Source organism: Pinus tabuliformis, chromosome 7, assembly GCF_031772625.1.
Source record: "Pinus tabuliformis cultivar Carrire ecotype Pingquan chromosome 7, CPIR1, whole genome shotgun sequence".
NCBI classification, from domain to species: domain Eukaryota; kingdom Viridiplantae; phylum Streptophyta; class Pinopsida; order Pinales; family Pinaceae; genus Pinus; species Pinus tabuliformis.
In genome coordinates, this window is record NC_142293.1 from 564,461,868 (window position 1) to 564,483,317 (window position 21,450).

The 21,450-nt window shown below is 37.9% G+C and overlaps 1 protein-coding gene, 1 long non-coding RNA gene and 2 pseudogenes across 3 annotated transcripts; 1 reads left to right on the top strand and 3 right to left on the bottom strand.

The window, feature by feature from the left end:
- Positions 1-3,547: 3,547 nt before the first annotated feature.
- LOC149248646 (uncharacterized) lies at positions 3,548-4,904 on the bottom strand. The gene is made up of 2 exons (XR_016265745.1): positions 4,721-4,904; positions 3,548-3,768 (listed from the first exon to the last, which is right to left on the bottom strand). It is a non-coding gene; the product is annotated as an uncharacterized LOC149248646 (long non-coding RNA).
- Positions 4,905-5,125: 221 nt separating this feature from the next.
- Positions 5,126-9,600, bottom strand: LOC149248647 (alcohol dehydrogenase 1-like). Its single transcript, XM_089456089.1, has 6 exons — positions 9,470-9,600; positions 6,081-6,163; positions 5,811-5,886; positions 5,639-5,700; positions 5,416-5,511; positions 5,126-5,270 (listed from the first exon to the last, which is right to left on the bottom strand). The coding sequence occupies exons 2-5, from the start codon at positions 6,159-6,161 to the stop codon at positions 5,476-5,478; spliced, it is 255 nt and encodes an 84-aa protein (XP_089312215.1). The 5' UTR covers positions 6,162-6,163; positions 9,470-9,600; the 3' UTR covers positions 5,126-5,270; positions 5,416-5,475.
- On the bottom strand, positions 9,470-10,053 carry LOC149248648 (arabinogalactan protein 16 pseudogene; annotated as a pseudogene).
- A 1,040-nt stretch (positions 10,054-11,093) lies between these two features.
- Positions 11,094-13,660, top strand: LOC149248649 (protein SULFUR DEFICIENCY-INDUCED 1-like; annotated as a pseudogene). Its single transcript, XR_016266680.1, has 6 exons — positions 11,094-11,347; positions 11,522-11,860; positions 12,015-12,227; positions 12,317-12,472; positions 12,557-12,618; positions 12,703-13,660. The product of XR_016266680.1 is annotated as a protein SULFUR DEFICIENCY-INDUCED 1-like (transcript).
- The last annotated feature ends 7,790 nt before the right edge of the window (positions 13,661-21,450 follow it).

Here is a 21,450-nt window from a genome sequence, read left to right on the forward strand (position 1 = left end):
ATTTTAAATATAATTTTTTTTATTTAATTTTATTATTTTAAAAATTAATTTGATTTTTTTAAAAAAATAATTAAATATTTATTTTCAATTAAATAAATAAAAAATAGTTAAAACATTTAAAAAATATATAATTAAGATTTGTTTAATTAATAACATTATGGACCTACAACATAGACATCTTTACAAAACTACCATGGTTAATCTAAATATCCAAATAATTTATTTTTTTAAGGATGGTAAATAAGTCTAAGTGTTGGATAATTACAAGGTTTTATCTACCCGAAAAGTTTTGCTAATTTAAATATTAAGATTAGGTGTAAGTTTTAAGATTGATGTGATCACATGCTTTCTTAGTATATTATTCAACATCATTAATGATTTTGGTGTCATGTGTTTAACATTGCTTTTGGGATTTGTTAATTTAAATATTGAGGGGATCACATGCTTTTTTTAGTATATTATTCAATATTATCAATGATTTTGGTCTCATGAGTTTAACATTGTTTTTGGTTTACGATCGTTATCTATGTGATATTTTCTTATGAATGAACTAATAAGTTGGAAAATACAAATTTTTTCAACAAATTTATTTATAGCAAATTGTAATAAGTTAAATTGTCTTAAAATGTACACAAATGTTAAAGCAAAATTTCATAGTCAAAATTTCTAACAAAATTTTGTTTTTATTATAACATGGATGAATTTTTCCACTTATTAACCTACTCTATTTGAGTATAATGGGTTTAACCTACTCTATTTTGACTATAATGGATTTTCCAATTTTTGGGATTTCATCTATTTCCATAAATTTTATTTCCACGGTTTTCCAAAGATTTTGTTTTGCATTGGTGTTATACATCCTTGTTTGTTATTATTTATGTAGATTATATATTATTTTTCTATAATAATGAAGAATATTAATGTTAACATCCATTGAGACCAATGAGATCGGACCTTAAGAAAGTAAGAGATTAATTGAGAGTTATTGGTTTGTAGATTTCTGTGGAGTGGTTTCTGAGAGATTGAATTCGGATATTCCACAGTGTTCATCATTCTTATTTGTCGACGTTTCGAGTCTAGACCTTAAGAAAGTAAGAGATTAATTGAGAGTTTTTAATATTTTATTTTTATGATTAAAGAGGAGGGAAAGAAGGGTTCCTAGATTGCTATAGTTTTGTTGACTAAAGAAGCCAAGAAAGTTGACAGTGTGGCAAATGTTTTGGAAATGAGAATGGATGCCAGTTAGAGAAATCACTACAGTTTTAGTGACTAAACAAGTCAAGAAGGTTGATAGTGTGGCAAATATTTTGGAAATGAGAATGGATGTGAGCAAGAGCAATCCAAGAGAAGCACTTTTCATCTTCAACCCTCTTAGTATAACATAGTTGACAAATTATTTCATCCCAAGGTGTGTTGGGAGTAGACCAAACCCTAGAAACTCATGAGAATTAGTTCTTATATTTTCAATGTTCATTTTCTTCTTAGCACTGGTTAAGACACAGAGATAATTCTAGTTAATTAGAATGGAATTGATCGCCTCCTTATAATACCTTAGCTTCCTTTCCCCTCTAGCTCCTTATCATCCCACAATTTATCCTTAAATTTGAATATATCTATGAGTTTGTATTTTGTTTCACATTGATATTATTTATTAATAATTTTTAAAATTTTGAACATGAATATTCTTATCTTTAACTTTTTTTTCTCCATTTACATATAAATTTTTATAAATACTATTTTGTGACCTAAAACATTATAGCATACAAAAATATAAAAATCATCCCAAGTCATCCATTATGGCTCATCTCAAATTAATATCTAATAATAATTTTACTTTCCAATTAAATAATATGTTTAGCATCTATTATTCTAAATTTAAATGATATTCCTGACATCTATTCTTAACATCTATTACTCACGAGAATGAAGAATTAAAATTAAAATTAATAATAACATAATTAGTAGTTTAAAAAATTTTCAACATCAACTAGAGTTTTTGAAAATGTCATTAGACTATTATGATTTGCACTTTCAGTAAATTTCCAACCTAAAATGGATTTTTTTGAAAATGTCATTAAACTAATATAACTAAATTTTGACCTCAAAAATTTTCATTTATTAATTTAATAATCCATTGACCCTTGAAAAACACAACATTACAAATAAACATTTCACTCGTTTAAAAAAAAAAACATAATTATTATTTGTACGATCTTTGCCACAAGACTTAAGTGTATGGAGTTTTTAGTTTTAGAGTATTTACTATGGTCAAACCTTAATAATTAGCTTGAATCACTCTCATAAGTGTATGGAGTTTTTAGTTTAGAGTATTTTCTATGGTCAAACCTTAATAATTAGCTTGAATCACTGTCATATTGGTATGAAGAATTTTTTTAAAAGTTATTAAGATAAGAATTGGAGTTGTTTATATGTAATATTATTTATTTATTTATTTTATTTTATTTTTTGATTTTTTGGGAATTGAAAATTTTATGGTGAAATTTTAATTTGTATGGTTTAAATTTGTTTTTATTGTATATATGATTTTAGTATTATCAACAAATTTTGGGGCATTTTTATTATGAAGAATAAATTAGATTAGAAAATAAATTTGAAAACATTTTGAAAAGTCCCACTTATAAAGTATGTCTACATTTTTTAAAAGTAAGATTTTTTTTAAATATTTATTTATTTTTATTAATTATGTAAATATGATTAACTATTATAATATTATTAATTAATGAGAAAAAATAACATTAATAAAAATTATGTTAAATTAAATTAATCATTTTTAATATTAAATAAAGTAATTAAATAAAAAGTCAAAATTTCTTCTTTATCTTTCTTAATATAGAATTAAAATTTCAAAATTTTGTAATTCATATTGTTTCTTTGAAATTGGCCTTTAGATTAATCACATTATCCATATTTGCTGGTAGATGTTTAGAACCTCTAATGTGGTTCATCCTCTTGACCAAGTTATATATATATATATTAGCAATTGTCCCAAAAGGTACAAAGAGAGGCCGATAGGATTATTAATTTGGAATTGTAAAATTTAGTAGCAAATATTGCTGAGAGAAATTCCATGATATTACAGAATGAAATCCCATCCTATTACAAGTAAAACTGAGAAATTTCATATACCACAATACAAGTAAAACTGAAACCAATCTTGTAGAGTGAAATCCCATCATATTACAAAATGAAATTTCATTATATAGGATTTATTAGGGTCATTACAGAGAAAATTAACATAAGTGGAGAGCTGTTTCAGAAGGTATGACATGGACTCTGTAGAGTGAATCCCCTAATCTTGTAGAGTGAATCCCATCATATTACAGAATGAAATAGAAGTCTAAAGGATTTATCAGAGACATTACAAAGAACGCTATCACAGTGGAGAGCTGCTTCACAAGGCAGGACATGGATTCTGCTTATTCACCACAGAAACTCTTGTTGTTGAAGATGAGAAGCAGCACAAAAGTAAGTCATTCCACAACTACTACAAACTTACAACAATATTAACATCCTGCAAATATTTTCATCTATGAGGAGCTTTGGGGGCCTATAGATTACAAGAGAATAGCAGAAATTCTTCACTAAACATGTTAGTAGCGTACTGATCATCTTGGCGGTTGGAGACAGAACTGGTGTTGAAGCTCTCTTTCCTCACAAACCCAGCAGGGGCTTTCTTGTCATAATTCTGAGTACAAAATTTGACTGTCATTTTCTGCATCTTTCTATTTATATACATTGTTTGAACTCCTGTACAAAATTTCCCACAGAAGAGAAACAAAAGATATTACAATCATTTTGTAAGAGAAACAAAAGATATTACAATCATATTGTAAGAGAAATGATCTGGCTACTAACAAATGAAAACCAACATGAAATGATGATTCAAGCACTACAAAGCTAAATCCTAGTTTTCAAAATACATTCTGTATTAACTACATGTGGGCATCAGACTGTCCTTGTATAGTGACTTAAGCTATTTGGCTAGCAAGAAATGAAAAGAATTCAAAACAAAGATGTTATTCCTAATCAAGTTTGACACAAGAATAGATATGCATATTAAGGGACACAGCCCCCTTTAAAGGAAAAGAAACAAATAATACTAAGATCCCCAGATATATATATAACAATAGTGTGGAGTTATTTCAACAAGGCTTGTCAAGGTAATCCCAGCTATTGTGGATCATGAGGCATTACTTTAAGAGACAATTACGAGATCAGTTTCAAAGCAGAGCTGTAGGAGATGGATCAAACAACAGAGCAAAACTTTATGCTTTTTGGTAGATTCTGAAAATAGCAATAGAGAAAGGTTTAAATTGTCTACAGGTGATAAGAGATTCCAAACACATTGCAGAGAGGTCAAATGGAAATTTCAATCAGGAAAATTTGCAGCTGGCCCATCATTAGACGGAATCAGAGAAGCAAGGAAAAATTCCATGTCATTATCTTTTCAGCATGTCTGCAAGGGATAAATATGAAGGCTGATATATTGTTCAAGTAAGCACTGAGGATGCAGAACAAATGGATGGAGATGATTGAATACCCCATCTGGACCTTTTCATTCAATCTATTTCTAATCAAGCTATTATAGTAATGACCTTTTGGATGGCTGTTTTGGAAGCAGTGTCAAAACTTAAACATCATACTTACCCTAAAAATTATTATAACTGTTTACATGCTTTCCAGGACTTTAATTGCATACCATAGTTACACATAAAAGCCACGACATTAATCACATAACAGTTTGAAATAGTTCAGCATGCTTCATAACATTGGAGATATTCCAACTGTGTTCATATTTGTCACTAATCCTGGATGACTTTAATTACAGTTCTCAGACCCTCTCCTTTAAGCATGTGATCAAATGCCTTGTTGATGTCAGCAAAAGAAACCTGTCTGTAACAAATTTATCCAGTTCAAGCTCCTGCAAGTTAAAACCGTAATTATAACTCTAATTAGATATGATAAGCATAGATTGCTCCCGTCATGGTACGGACCAAAAAAAAACAACTGGGAAATATGACCACACAGTATTATCTACAATTATGGTTTGAATACGCTGTTACAACTATGTTATGAAGTCTTACCCCATTCAAATACATCTCTACAAGGCCTGGCAAATCAGTACGAGGCTTATAATTTCCAAAGAAGGTTCCTTTCAACGTTTTCTCTCGCTCAGAAAGTTTACAGGATTCGTTTTAAAAGACTGCGTCTGAACGAGGGACCCCTGTTAAAACGGCTACACCCCAACCCTGCAAAAACAGAACTCGATATCAAACATATGCAGTGCCTGCATTTTCTTAATTAAATCGAAGCAATCAGTTTAAACTTTAAAGCTACAGCTTAGAATTGAAATGATTGATGTATCTTAAACCAAAGGAAACCAAGAGCTAGTACATCATGGCAGCATTCCAAAGCTTGAACCATGGCCTCAATACTCCCTGTGCATTCGACGCTTCAGTCCACCCCTCCATCAGTTTTTTCCGCAATTACCTGTAAACATTTTTTATAAGTGTTTGGAAATTAAGAGTCTACACTGCTTTGAATGGATGGTGAATGAGTGCACTCCATGCGAAATCTGGGAGAGAGTTTGATGATCATTTTGGGCAGCTCAACGTACCTGCTGAATAGGTTTTTCGTACTCTTTAGGGTTTATAAATTCCGTTACTCCAAATTGTTTTGCTGAGAAAGGAAAGATTACAAGAAAGGGTTAAAAAGGCAATTCTACAAGTCAACATATCAACATATGTACACAGATTTTCCAATAATGGGAGTGGGAAATATACAATTACCTCGTTCATATCTCTCATTATTGAAATCGATTCCAATTATTCGAGCAGCTCCTGCAATTCTTGCACCTTCACAAGCCTGTGTAGTTAAACTCGGGTCAGAAGGCTAACATATAATTAAACTCTACCCCATCATATTGGTCCCAATGAAAATGCAGGTAGGGGAAGTGAACAGAATAGTCCCTAGAAAAAGGTTTGAGGACTTTAAAATTGCAACATATACTAATATGCATACAGTGGAACATAAAGAGGGCACTTGTTATTAGTACTTACAGCAAGCCCAACAGCCCCCAGGCCAAATACTGCTACTATCGAACCCTTCTTGGGTTTGCCTGCGTTCAAAGTAGCACCCATCCCTGATTCCACAACAGAGAAGAATTTTACACAACAATTCCAGTCAAAGAAACCATTATGAATGATTTTATAATTATTATAGTACAGCGAGCAAAAGTCCTCGTAATTGACATGCCCACTTTGTAAAACACTATAGATTTTATAATTATTAACAGTACACGAGCAAAAGTCCTCGCAATTGACATGCCCACTTTGTAAAACACTATACATTGTCAACGAGGTCAATTATTTCATTTCTTCAGTCAAACTTAATATATTATCATCTCAAAATTACTTATAAAATCTTCTACAATTCAGGAAAGTAGTTTTTGCATAAATGGCAGGCTACATCCAGACTTGGAGTCGCTCTGCATTGAGTAAATTCTGTTTTGATAGGAGATCCAAGGGAAATATAGGCTTTGCGGGCAGGGGTGTTTAGAGATGAGCATGGTAACATTCCAGGGAGGTTAGACAAGTTTAAAATAATCAAAATTTAATTTAGAAAACACTTGAAAGTAAGTTGAAACCTTTAAAACTTAATGCATTTAACTCACAGTTTAGTTAGTGTATCTGATGCAACAATAACCCTTTACTAACCCTCCAGTTCAATTGATTTACAGTTAATTTTGCAGAACCACAGTGTTAAGCTTACTAATCTCTTTCGCTAACAATTAAACATTAGATTACAGAAGTGCACTTCAGCATAGCAGATCCAGTTTAGTGAGAAAAAGAAAAAGGAAATGAAATAACCGCCACATTTAGCGGATTAGTAAAATCACCCAATCATATTAAACAAGAATGGAGCAAAAGCAGTCCATATTTTAGTGTAATAAAAGAAATTACAATACATTCCATATTTTAGTGTAATAAAAGAAATTACAATACTTGAGACACTGCACACAAGCAGCTGGTAACTTGAAACTCCAAGATAATGTAAAATTTATCCATCTATGGGCTGGTTCATCATCATGGATAACATGAGAATGAGGAACTTGTCCATTTATGGCACCTCAGTCTAACACAAGCTGGGTTTCTCATCTAATACTGTAGGATGAAGAATAATAGAATTTTTTTTTTAGTATTAATGCCCATTGTGTTTAACAAATTCTTCTTAGTCAAAGCTTTGAACGGCTAAATTACAATTATATTCACGCATATACCACCCTAGTCAATCCCCTCTTTTCTCTCATCTGTTTGGCATAATTTTCTGAGGCACTTCTCATCTGGTTTTTGGCAAGCAAGGGAGACTTTCTTGGGTTTTTGGCTTGAAGAAACAATCCTTGATCTTGGTGACTAATTTCTTGGGCAGCGAGGCAGTTTTGGAGGCTATTTGGAGTAACATACCTCCATCTAAGTTAGTGGAGTCCTTCTAGAGCTGTGTCTGAAGCAGTGGCCCCCTTTAGAAGCAATTTTGGGAGAAGTGAGGCACTTCTAGGTCACCTCCTGTGACAGGGGCACTCTCTAGGGCTTGGCTGTGATAATGCAGAGCATTGAAGACAGTAAACAGCCTGTAATAGCAGGGGCCCTGAGGGCCAATTAGGGTTGCGGCCAATCACATGGAGCAGTAAAACACCCCCTCATGTCTACATCTATGACAGCAGCACCCTTCCATCCAGTGATCTAAGACATCGTAAGAATTTGAGGGTAGAGTTTGGACAGCAGATCTGTGGCAGCAAGGATTACAAGCTTCCAACTATAGCTGTGGACAGATTTAGGGCATTGAAGGTAGCCACCGACTATATCCTAAGGTCCTGTTGGATAGCGGCTTACTCTTGTGGCAACAAAGAAGGTCTGCAACAAGATTCCTCTTGGTAGTGGGATACTGTGGTGAGGGATTGGAGGTAGCAGAAACCCAGATTGGTACAACAAAGGCTTCAAACAATCTCAGGCAGTTGGAACAGTGCAGATACGCAGCAGTAGGTGGTACAAAGGACTGGAGATAGAGGGAAGGTCAGAGTTAGGGTATTAAAGCAGTAGGGTTTGGTTGATGTGATAGCACATGTTGTGTAATTCAATTGCATTTGAAAGGATTGTGGATCTAAACTATTTACTGTACTGTTGAATTGATTTCAGGAGTATGAATTCTTGAATATAATTATATGCTTATCCATCTTCATTGCTTTTCAATATTGTATCTGATTGTCAAACTGAAGTACATTGTTGGCATACAAACTTGTTTAGCGGCTCTTTCCTAACCCTAAGGGCAAAAATTCCCTAGGGATATTACACAGATATCAGGTGCTAGAGGAAGCTAGGGAGTTGGAGGAGGGATCTGAGCAACGTAAAGAGTTATAGAAGAATATATGAATAGTCAGTTAGTCTAAAATAAAATACGATGGCAACCACCGGGTTCAAGTTCACCAATTATTAGAAAGTCAGTAGTGTTGTTTGTATTCAATTGTAGAGCCTAGAGTAGAGCACTGAGGCGTAAGAATGAATCCTATGCATGTATTCTGTTTAGTGAAGCGCTGAGGTGCAGACTGAAGTCTACTCATGTAATATGTTTATTAAGAAAACAAATGAATATACATATTCCCCCTTGCATCTGTAATCTGGTTCTCACGCTGTCTGAATGTTCGATAAACATCTAAGGTAGGGTACATCATTTATTTTCTAACAAGTATACTGCATACGGCTGTGCATAGTCTGGGAGAGAGAGTTGGTAGATTGGGCCCATTACACCCCTTACTGCACCATTTCCTCAAATTCACCAACTGCCATATCCATCCTCTCCACCTGCCACTTCTAAATTGCACAAAAAAGACCCCTTCACGGAGAATTTTGCAACTTCACACCTACAGAATAGGAGGGTCTTCAGTCTTAAGTCCCCAACCCACAGGCGACCCAGATCTCTCACAGAGCATGGCTGTCGAGATGGGAACCAAATGAAACAGCAAAAACTGCTTTGATTTTGATTTGATTTTAACTCTTCCCAGGCTTTAGTAATCATCTGCAATGAGAAAAGAATTATGGCCTCCGCCGTTGGATCGAGGAATTAAAAAACCCAGCAATATAATAGAAGTAGTGGGAATTGAACCAGCGACCTGCGCTACAGAATAAACTGACTGAAACCCACAGGACAAAACATAACATCATCGCACTGCGTTTACTCACTATTAAATCGCTCGGTTGGGCGGTGCAGTTGAGTTAAAATTCAAACCCCCTTCTCTAAATATTTACAGAGATTATTCATCAAGTGACTGAATCATCCCTGGTGAATCCTGAACGGATCTATAACCTAAAAAAGTAGGATCCAAATTCTTGGGCAACGGCGAATTGAAATAAATAGAAATAGCCAAAAAATGTATACATGGGGAATTTGTACTAACCTTGATGATTCTGCGAAGGTACTGAGGAAAGAGGGGACTGTGCCGAAATGTCGAGGGCGGGCGGCCCCTGGAGACCGTTGGTAGCATGGCTCAATGAATGAATGAATATCAACAGATGCGCGAACAGCAATGGCAGGGGTCGAATCCCAGTGGCCTCACTTCGACTTGGCTTCGCTCATCAGTCCATTTCAATTTTCAGTCCTTTCCTCGTGGCAATAGCAACTCTCACAATTTTGAATAGAGCCTCCAGCTTCGAAGGTGTTCGTACAGAAAATAGCAAATTCTAAATGTAATGATTTTGCTGTGACTTAAAGCTTAGCGATGTACGAGAATGGAACAATCATCTAACACAGAATCCGATGCTCAAATTCCATCTATTATACAAATCCAGGCCCTTTCTTTCGTCTCTGTCAAGAAACTGATAGTCTCTGTCAAGAAACGGATAACGGATCTCCAGCAGCTCAGAAAAGATTGTAAGGGAAGGCGTCCAGGGGATGGATGAGGTAGGTCAAAGCCAGCGCCAGGAACATGAGCACTTATGCTATCCCTTGGTCGATGGCGGTGCCTGCAACATGAAGATACATTCCTTCAATCCTGTTATAAATCCCGTGACGAATCCCCTAATGAACCGAACCGAACAGAACTTTAATGTCGGAAAAAGCAAAAAAAAAGAAAGAATAAAAGGCCGAGATCTTACCGTCGGACGAGGGAGCAGGAGCGGGAGCCTCTGCATTGGCAGAAGGTGCGAAGAGATTAATCAACAGGAAGGCGACAGAGAGCATCAACACCGTCACGGAGACAGACGAGAAGGCCATCTCTGCTGAAGAATAACAAGAAATGTCGATGTCGGCAAACAAGAAAATCAAGAGAGGAAGAAAAGAGGAGCTGCGGCAACGAACCTCAGAGAAAGCAAGAAGTTCTCGGCGCGAATAAACAGAAACCCGCCGAATAAACGAAAACCCGGAAGTTCTCGGCACAGAGAATAAACAGCCCGCCGAATATGGATGCCAGGTCAACCGAATGAAAGGGACGACGAAGCCCGCCGAATATGGATGCCAGGTGTCAACCTGAAATTGAAAGGGACGACGAAAGTCTCTTTCAAAGGGAAGGCCTATCGGCCTAATTAGAGTAGTCTTTAAGTGCGAATGTGTTTGGAGAGTTTTTGGTTTATTTTCCTATTTAATTTGTCTAAAATCTGTTCGGGATTCATTGAAATCACAAATTTGACACGTGAACTCTTCAAAATCAAAGTGCTCCATAATTTTTTGAGGGTGTTGAATCAAGATTTACCCACAATTTTTTTCACGAGATACACTAAAAATTCTAAAAGTTACAATTAAAAACTACTTGCCAAAATTAATCCATATAAAAATACCATCATGCTCATTTACCTAAATTAATAAAAAAAATATTATTTAATATTCATTTATATTGATTTAAATCGTGTGAGCTTTATTTGATTGGTTTATGCTAACCAATTTGAGAAGATTTTGTCACAAGTCTGTTGACCTGGCACTGTCCAGTATGGAAAATGACATGGCAAGCTTGCCCATGTGTGCTGTTTGAAAGGTGGACGAGAGGAAGATTCATTTGGTAAGCAATGCATATGCACGAAATTAGGTCCAGGTTCATTGCATCTTCAGTCGCCTCTTCCTTTTTGCATTTTGGGGCAATGTCTTTTCCTCAGGAAAATCCTTTCACTCGAGGACGCACAAATCTTCACAAGAACGACTGCCGCTTCTCTGCGCTTCGAGATCGCACAAATCTTCACAAGAACGACTGCTGCTTCTCTGCGCTTCGCTGGGAATGCTTCTAGTGCAGAATTCGCCTCAGATCTAGATTTCCGAAGTTTTCAGCCTAGGAACCGAGCGGTCGAAGGTATGTTCGAAATTTCTGTTTATTCTATGAATCTTTCTGAGCTGAAGCCTGTAAGAGAATTCTTAAATACCGGAATCTTAAGGCGTTTAAGTTCATATTCTTTAGTGTTTCAAATATCAGACGGTTTCCTGAATAATTAGTTGGGAATTGATGTTCTCTGGCCTGGAAACGCAGAGGATAAGGTGTTTGATTTCTAATGGCCGACTGATACAAAGATTGTAAGGCGAACCAGCGTTTACTGCGCATAGAACTTCTAGCACAGGAATCATTTTGCACGTTTCGGTGACATAGACTGTAAAAACAAAGGAAATGACAATCGGGGCCGAGTCTTCGCCATTTTTTTTAAGAAAGACTCGTGCTATCTCGTGCTATGAGCAGAACAACACGTTCCCTGCTTCTGCTCAGGAAAAGCCGATAGGCCTTTTGAAAACACAGGAAAAAACGGATGCATTTCATCGTTTGTACAGGGTTCCGCTGGGAGACACCCCCTACGGCAGAGCCAAGCAGCTTCAGGTGAACTATTTTGTCCCATATTCTTATAACAAGCTATTTTATTCATGATTTCTGTGTGAAAAATCGAAGTAATTGGAATTTTGGGATACTGCAAGCTATTTTATTCATGATTTCTGTGTGAAAAGTCAAAGTAATTGGAATTTTGGGGATACAGCTTAGGGAAAAGGATCCCGCTGGTGCCATCTTATGGTTCAGGGAAGCTATTAATGCCGGAGACCGTGTTGACAGCGCATTGAAGGATATGGCCGTCGTGATGAACCAGCAGAACCAGCCATTGGAAGCCATCGAGGCCATAAAGTCCTTTAGACACCTTTGCTCCAAGCAAGCACAAGAGCCTCTTGATAATGTGCTAATTGATCTCTTTAAGGTATAATCTCAAACAAATCCCTTATTTATAAGCAGTACACAGCATGTACTCTGCTCTGTAACATTCTACGTCCTGTGTTTATAATGCAGAAATGTGGGAGATTTGCTGAGCAGGTTAGTCTATTGAAGCATAAGCTCTGCTTAATTCAACAAGGAGCTGCATTCAATGGCAAATCGACCAAAACTGCACGGTCACATGGAAGGAAGTTTCAGGCTTCCGTAAAGCAAGAGACCACTCGGGTTCTGGTACATAGCATTGATAACCTTCTCCTGTTCTTTTAGTATTTCTGTGTAACAGTGGTTGAAAGAGAATGTAATGGTTGTTGGCAGGGTAATTTGGGATGGGCGTATATGATGCAACATGACTACTGTTCTGCAGAAATCGTTTACAGGTGGATTTCAATTGAAGTTTAATGATTAACTTTCTGTTTAGAAACTGGAATAATGTGGTGTGTTAAATGAATAATTGCAAGCAGGAAAGCACAGGCATTGGAGCAAGATGACAACAAGGCCTGTAATCTAAGCGTCTGTGTGATGAGGCAGGGGAAGGTAGAGGAGGCCTTGGGTCTTCTACAGGGGTGCTGAACAACAACAAGGGAGGAAAATCGAAGTCGTTGGATCGTGTCGAAGCGTTGTTGAAGGAAATCGGGGATTCGAAGAGAGAGGTAAGGACTAGGGAAGAATGTCAATCAGCGGCCTCGCGTCTTGAAGATTTGGAGTGGGTTTGGTGTTGTGAACATGGAGGATCACAAGAAGAAGAGTGGGATGCGGCAGCAGTTGAGGTGCATCGCAAACGGAATCGATTAAGAGTTTTCCAAGAGATAACTTCTGCTCCCAAAGAAGAAGTGCCATTTTAATGCGGTGTAGATTGGTGATCAGGAAGTGCCATTTTAATGCGGTGTAGATTGGTGAACCTGATCAGGATGTTTATACAGGATGTTAGAACGATGGATTGGAGCATGTAAATACAGCTTCTTTTTTTTCGGTTGACAAAGAAACCCCTCCTGTCTCTTCCCGATTGACAAGGCTGCTTTGGGTACGGTTAATTCCCTGTAAACTACCCCCTTTCCTTTTACAATTTGAATGTTCTAGATACACCTTGTTAATTCACAACACACGGCACAGCGCTTCAAGGAAGGCCAATTAATTACAACATGGCCTATTAACACACGGCACAGCACTTCAGGGAAGGCCAATTAATTACAACATGGCCTTGTCAACTGCCAATTTTATGCATGTTTGAATCAAATTGAATCTCACATTGGCGTGTGTCATGAATCGTTTCACAACCGGGAATATCTTGAACCGTTTCACAACAGGGAAGAGGAGGTTTGCTTTTTTATTTTTTAAAGGCTAAAACAAAGTATCCCAGTGTTTACAGTTTGGGTTGGTTCCGAGGGGTGGAAATTTATTATAATTTAGTTGTCAAATTTTATTATTGTTTGTAACTTGTAAATGTATGTTATTTAAGATGGACCATGCCACTTGTAATGATCTGTTAGACTTTCACTCCTGCAATATGTCTTTAAGTCTTGGGCTATTAACCTGATTCTTTATGTCCAAAAAAGGACGAGCTGCTAAGCAAAAAAAGTTAAGACATACTCTAGAACCTTCTTGTAGCTATTGCTAATAGCTCAGTAAAACAAAATGAAATAAAGTAAATATTTAAAATATAATATGATTTACTTAACACACTTGATTCCTAAAAAATAATATCTAATATAATGCATTGTGAAAACCCCTAGATACTTAAACACAAAAGAGTGAAGGGAGCTCTACTTGAATTGTTCACGAGGCACAATACTTGCTAAGCTTTTGCAAATAGGGTAGCAAGTTAAGTGCACTTGATTGTGGAAAAAACTCCACAGTTAAATGTACTTAATCGAGAGGGATCTGGGATATGGGTGACCCACTGAAAAGTCCTAATGATAGGTAAAAAACAAAAACAAAAACAACAAATCCAAAGCCTTAAATAAATATTGAACAATTAATTATTTTTTAATTATTTTTAAAGGAGTAAAAAGTATTTTAAGAATTGTTCATGAGGCACAATACTTGCTAAGCTTTTGCAAATGGGGTAGCAAGTTAAGTGCACTTGATTGTGGAAAAAACTCCACAGTTAAATGTACTTAAACGAGAGGGATCTGGGTGACCCACTGAAAAGTCCTAATGATGGGTAAAAAACAAAAACAAAAACAACAAATCCAAAGCCTTAAATAAATATTGAACAATTAATTATTTTTTAATTATTTTTAAAGGAGTAAAAAGTATTTCAATTATTTTTATGAGAGTAAAAGATATATAATAATAAAGTGAAAATTTGAAATGTTTTATTTTAAAATTTTATTGAAAAATTGGAATAATAAGAAACCATAGTTTTAAGATATATATTAATTTTAATTATAATAGTTTTAAAATCTTTGTTATTTATGATTATAATTTTCATTAAGAATATATTAATTTTAATTATAATAGTTTTAAAAATCTTTGTTATTATATTATTATAATTTTTTACAATGAAAATGCACATTCAATTCACTTTAATTTTTCTCACTCACATCCAAATTAAACAAAGTTTCCTATTAATATTGTTTCTAATTTACCATCCACCTCCAAAGTGTGCACATAGATTTCCAAACTCAGTTGGAGAAGTCGGGCATTACCCACAATCGATTCACTCATAAGCGGTGTGAAAGTAGGTTTTCCCTAATTGCCATGGGGTGGTTTGAAACTCTGATTTCAAATCATGTAAAAATGAAATGCTAAGAGATAGGAGAACGTGAAGTAATAAAAGGCCACAATTAATTATGAGAAAAATGCGTATAATATCCTTTAAATGTAAAGAGAAAATGTAAAATATTTTTCGAGTCAGTTTTCCATAATTGTCATTAGGTGATTTGAAAATGTGATTTCAAATCATATAAAAGGAAATGATAGGAGAACTTGAAGTAATAAAAGGTCACAAATAATCCGGATGCGGGTAGCATTCAATGACATTAATGAGAAGCCGCACAGAGCAGGCAGCTGGCCTTGCACCTGGCTGGCGGACGGCCCTCATTGCATGCGCCTTGGGCTGGCAGACACCTTCAAAGGCACGCGAAGTAACTCCGCTGCAGAACGGAATGATGGTCTCACAGTTTGGCATTTATGAGCGCCTAGTTCAAGAGCATTCAGGTAAGATTTTATGTATGGCTCCGTTTTTAATTCACGCCATTGTCACTGGTTTATTTCACCTCCGCGCGGAATTCTTCCCGCACCCTTGCCTGGTTCATCGTATTTGGAAGCTCGCCTGGTCTTTTGATGTTATTGGGCTCCTCTGCGCTCAAATTCTCACCCGTCTGCTCCGCCTCAACCCCTTTCTCAGTCAGCCTGTTATCCTAAGCATGCCTCGCCGTCGAGGAATCCCGCGTAGAGGAAGCAACACTGGAAATAGAGGCAGAACCTCTCGTCCTGCTCCACAGAACGTCATTCCCATTGCCTCAGCGTCCCCTTCTTCTCCGCCCTCGTCAAGCTGGGTCTCTTCCGCACAATTCTTTTCAGACTACCAGGTTCACATTCCACAGTAGGCTCAACAGGCCCGTATTGACGGCAAGCATCACAATTATTCTCGTTGAGGAAGAGAATAATCATATCAGCTCGGCTCAAGCCACTTCCTCTCAATCTCAGGAAGACAGCGTCCTTCAAGGGGAAATGGCTGGGGTGGTGTCTAACGCGGACAATATGCAGGAGGACACCCCTGTTTCTGAAGAGCCTCAGCATCCGGTCGACCCAACTCAGAACGAGATTCTGGCCTGTGGGCCGTCTCAGCGTGCAGGTTGCATTCTCAATCTGGTGACTACTCCTGAAGGCGGCATTGAAGGAAATGATGACAATGGCTTCGTCACTTGGGTAGATTCTTCCAGCGAGGTGGATAGGGACACGCCTGACTCTCCGCAGCATGCAGACTAAAGCCGGCTCTTCACCGACGGGTGGCATTCTTGCCTCTGCTCTGTGTAATTTTGACTACGTGTCTTCGTTTCCAAGTCTATGGTCCTATGTCTGGTTTATGTTCTTGTTCAAGCTTGTGGCACTAGCCAACCTGCTCTCTGTTTACTGTTGCAACTGTGGGTTTGATGGGTACCTTTTTGGCTTTTGATTAATGGCGGGCATGACAGTATGCGTCTCAGTAAAATTTCTCAGGGGGTCATGGTCCAAACAAAATCTTTTGAAGTCTGCAATGTAAAATCAGCAGAAAGCATGAAATGTAATATCTCTGAATATCTGGCTGAGGAATGGCATCGGCCTCCTCTGAGGTCTTGACCTCATTGTACATAAATTTTCTCTTTTTTAATAGAATTAGTATTTACGCAGAAAAAAAATAAAAGGTCACAAATAATTAAGAGAAAATTTTCAATGTATTAGGATATCCTTTGAATGTGACGAGATGCAAAACTGTTTTTTAATAATCTATGGGAAATGTAAGAAGTTAATGTATTAATTTAAAATTGCGGTAATTTTTAAGGAAATATTAAAACACATGATAAATAATAAATAAATAAATAAAATATATATTATGAGATTAATTTATATTCATTGATACGGGTGATAAAATAAATATAAAAATAAATAAAAATTAAAAAAAACAGTAATGATGAATAAATGATTTAGTATTATAATATATAAATTAGTAATAATGATGATTATGATTAATATTTTTTATATAAAAAAATGGTTTATGAAATTTGGAGAAGGTAAAATAATTATTGGAATTTTAAGAAGTTTTATTTTTATATTTCAAAAACAGTAAGACAAGTGTTCCAAGATCACTATAGTTTAGTTGCGTTAGAAGGTTAAGAAGTTGGTAGTGTGGTAAATATTTTGAAATTTAGAATTAATTTGAGTATATAATGGACAATGTAACAAAAGAATGTTTTGCATTTTCAACCCCTTAATGTTACAGAGGGGACAAAATTTTTCGTCTTAAGGGATTCTTTTTCATCCTAAGGGATTTAGGAATTGACCAACTGTCCAATTTCACTATGAAGCTCATGAAAATTCATTCTTATTTTAACCATGTTTATTTTTTTCGTTACACTAGTTAAGACAAATATATACTTTTGATTCTCCAAATTTGTGTTGGTCACCTCCTTATAATATCTAAATTTCCTTTCCCTTCTAACCAAAACATAAACACATAAACTACTCTCATAAAAAATATACCTGGGATCACATTCTGCACCTGGGGATCATACTTTGTCAAGACCACACCTGTCACGCCCCTACACTTGCGGTAGTCTTCCAACCGCTTATAGCGAGGTGCGGCACCACCGAACACTTTCTTTTCACCAATACTGATGTTCGTGGACTACGCCTATTACACTTTTTCCTTACTTAGTTTGTGTTTCACAACCAAGCAATATTATGTTTATCCTTTATACTAATGAACACCCATACTCATTCATTATCATCAGCAATTATAAAAGAGAACAACAATTGCACAGTATAAAGGGAGGGGCAACTCCCTGAACAATGAGTCTGCCCGATAATATATTAAGAATATCAATTCACAAGTATGTCTTGGCAAGACCAAGTCTCATACTTAACCAATTTTACAATCAGAGGCAAACCTGCCTTTTACAACCTTGTGCACACCTTGCACGATGGGCGGGTGCTCACCCGAGCCACCAAGACACCCTCGCCAAGTCCTGGCACAATATCACAACCGTACAACCAACCCGGGCACGTCTTGCCCAACACCTTCACCTCTCACCGTGAGCAATCTTCACAAGTGCATCCTCAAGGAGTGCGCATGAGCTATGCGCTCAAGCCTCCTTCTAAACTGCGCACTTATCTCCAAGATCGTAGAAGATGTGTTGATCGAACTTGTTGAATGCAAATGAGCTCCAAAACGCTCCAATATATATGCCTGTTTGGAGTGGGTGGTGGCTTGCCCAGCCGACCCCCAAATACAAGTTTACACACCCCTTTAAGCGTCTTGTCATGTCGGCCAGCCCTCCAACATGAGTCGGCCTCCATCTACTTCACCCACGCTTCGTTTGGGTATAAACTTCCAAGTGTCGTAAAATGTCGTTCAGTCTTTCGTCGCACTCAGCTCGCTGAAACGTCGCATTCCCGTGTGCGTCCGCCTGCCCGCGCGCCCGCCGTGTGTTGTCACCCGCGCGCCCGCCGTGTGCGCTCGCACCGCGCCCCGCGTGTGCGCTCACCCGTGCGCCCGCCCGCGCCCGGTCCACCCGGCGCCCAACCGAGTCATCAACCCGAGGACCTTACATCCTCCTCCACCTGAAATCGTTGTCGTCCTCGACAACATACCATCTTGGTAGCCATCCACCAAGATCATCACTATCCATGATGTCAACTCCTCCACATAAGGCAAACATCCCTACAACATATGTAGAACTCCATTTCCATCATGTCTCCAACTTAGTGACCAACTGCCACCAAGCTCACCATACCAAGGTATGCACTTCAACGGTATGTCCTCCATCAGATATCATCTCGATCCATGATCATCGACCCCTCTGCCACAATCTTCACTGCAACATCTCGTGTCGACCTCATCATGTGTCCCCATGTGAACCTCTGTCATGATACTCCAACACAATGCTAACATATTTCTGCACACTTCGCGACCCCATGTCTGAACTAGTTGGGTAGCTAATCCAACTGTCACGCTCAAACCATGAGAGTGAACATCCTCATGTCATCATCAGTTGTTCCTCAAAACATCCTGCCACATTCTTGACTCATCAAGAATCTATCTCTACAATCCATGCTCAGGTCCATGGAACTCCATCCATCTCATCTGCAACATGTCATGATGCTTGATGCCAAGCCATCCCTGCACCATCAATCATACCTACTCAACATGTTTAAGGACTCACTGCCATGAGCAGCTAACAATGAGCCCCATCTTCTTGCTCATCTAAGAAGATGTAGAGGGAGTAGAGCCTGAAGGCTCTCCCTTACTAATCAATTCGATCCATCTATCAGGATCCTCAATATCCATCCTTTGTAGATAAGCAACTCGGTCTTCCTTCTGGGCATCCGGCCTCACATACACCTCCTCATCATCATCATCCTCAACCAACTCTAGCCTTCTTGACAAATCCAAGATGTTATCTGAAAGTGACCTGATGACTAATGACTTCTCGGTAAGCTTTGCCTCAACAGTAGACAACCGCTTACTCATGTCTCCCATTCTCTTCTCATCCTCCATTTGCATTACTCCCAATTTACAATCAGGCCTTGTCACACCAATGGTTGGCACACCAATGGGTACATCTTCCTTTCCATCATAAATGTAGAGCTTCTTCAAATGTGGAACAATCATAGCATCAAATTGTTTCATGAATTCCATCCCCAATACAGCTTCATAGTCATCAATCCGCACTATAGTGAAGTCAACCTTCCCTGTCCATTCACCAAGTGTAGTGTCCACCCTTTCAGCTATACCAAGAATTTCAATAGGAGGAGAATTCACTGTCTTCATTTGTGCCTTTGCCGATACAAATTTAAGCCCAATTCTTCTCGCAGTATCCTCGCCCATGAAGTTGTGAGAAGCCCCACTATCCACCATAGTGAGTACATCAGCACCTCCAACCTTCATTTGAACATACTCCAATTTGTTTCTCTCAGGATTCCTCTTAGGGACCACCTCTGTAGTAGCAGAAGCACCAAGTATCTGCATCATCCCCACAGAAGCATCTTCATTCTTCGCATCAGATTGTGCAATAGCAACCACCTTTGGTCTAGAAGGACAATTCTTCACCATGTGTGATCCTGCACATATCCAACACTTCAAGGCTTTCTTCGTCTTCGAACTATCATCCGATTTTGAAGCATCATCCTTCTTCTTCTCTTTCGGTTTATCGGACTTCTTCTTCTCATCAGAAGTCTCATCATAATGCTCCACCAACCTGTCAACAGCAGCAAAAGCTTCCTCAAGTGTCCTAATCTTCTGCCTCTTCACTTCATTGCGTGCCCAAGGCTTCAACCCAATAATGAAGTTGAACACCTTGTCCCTCTCCGCCATGTCAGGAAGTTCCAGAACTGCACTTGCAAACTCTCGCTGATATGCTTGTAGGCTCCCGGTCTGCTTTATGTATTTAATCTTTGTCCTTGCTCCCCACGTTTCATCCCGAGGACTGAAATGGGTCTGCAAAGCCTTCTTCATTTCATCCCACGAAGTAATGTCATCAGCACTGCCATTGGCAATCTGGTCCAGCCTCCTTCGCCACCACATCTTAGCATCCTTGTTTAAGAACTGAGCAGCTACCTTGACCTTTGTCTCCTCATCAGATAGACCCAACCATTCCAAGTATTGCTCCATGTCCCATAGAAAGTTGCCAAGAGTTTTTGCATTCCTTATGCCATCATAAGATTCCGGTTCCTTGACCTTCACATGAGGCACTCCCCCACCTGAGTTATGCCTCATGGCCTTCTTCAACACCGCGATCTCATCTTTGGGTTCGTTAAGAGATTTCTTCAAGTTCACGATCTCTGCAAGACCCTGATCCCTTGCTTCTTCAACCTCCTTGACCATTATTTCAAGTTGTGTACACATAAGATCAGTGTACTCATGCTGTGTCCGGAGTTCATCAAACTCTTCCTTCATCTTCGAGTTGGCCTCTTGCTCCTTAGCGAACAAGTCCATCTTCTTATCCCAGGAAGTTTCCATAACCTCCATCCTCAACAACATCTTTTCCATAAGTGTTAAAGTAGCATCTTGTCCATGACTAGACCCAGCCTGAGATTCAGCCGCCATCTCTAATAGCTTCTTCTTCTTCTGCAATCTAGTTTCGACCATTCAACAGCTTCACCAAGTCACCTGCAACCTGAACCAACCCTTGTTCCACTTGTGTGAAACGACTTCCTTCACCTGCAAGTACCCTTTCCACTGTCACGAGCAACCCTGCTCACCAGCTTCAAACCGAAGCTCTGATACCACCTGTCATGCCCCTACACCTGCGGTAGTCTTCCAACCGCTTATAGCGAGGTGCGGCACCACCGAACACTTTCTTTTCACCAACACTGATGTTCGTGAACTACGCCTATTACACTTTTTCCTTACTTAGTTTGTGTTTCACAACCAAGCAATATTATGTCCATCCTTTATACTAATGAACACCCATACTCGTTCATTATCATCAGCAATTATAAAAGAGAACAACAATTGCACAGTATAAAGGGAGTGCAACTCCCTGAACAATGAGTCTGCCCGATAA

Coding starts and splice junctions, on each gene's coding strand:
- LOC149248647 (XM_089456089.1), bottom strand. CDS start 6,161: ATGGGTGCTACTTTGAACGCAGGCAAACCCAAGAAGGGTTCGATAGTA. Junction 5,887..6,080: donor TGGGGGCTGTTGGGCTTGCT/GTAAGTACTAAT, acceptor TTAACTACACAG/GCTTGTGAAGGTGCAAGAAT. Junction 5,701..5,810: donor TAATGAGAGATATGAACGAG/GTAATTGTATAT, acceptor TTCCTTTCTCAG/CAAAACAATTTGGAGTAACG.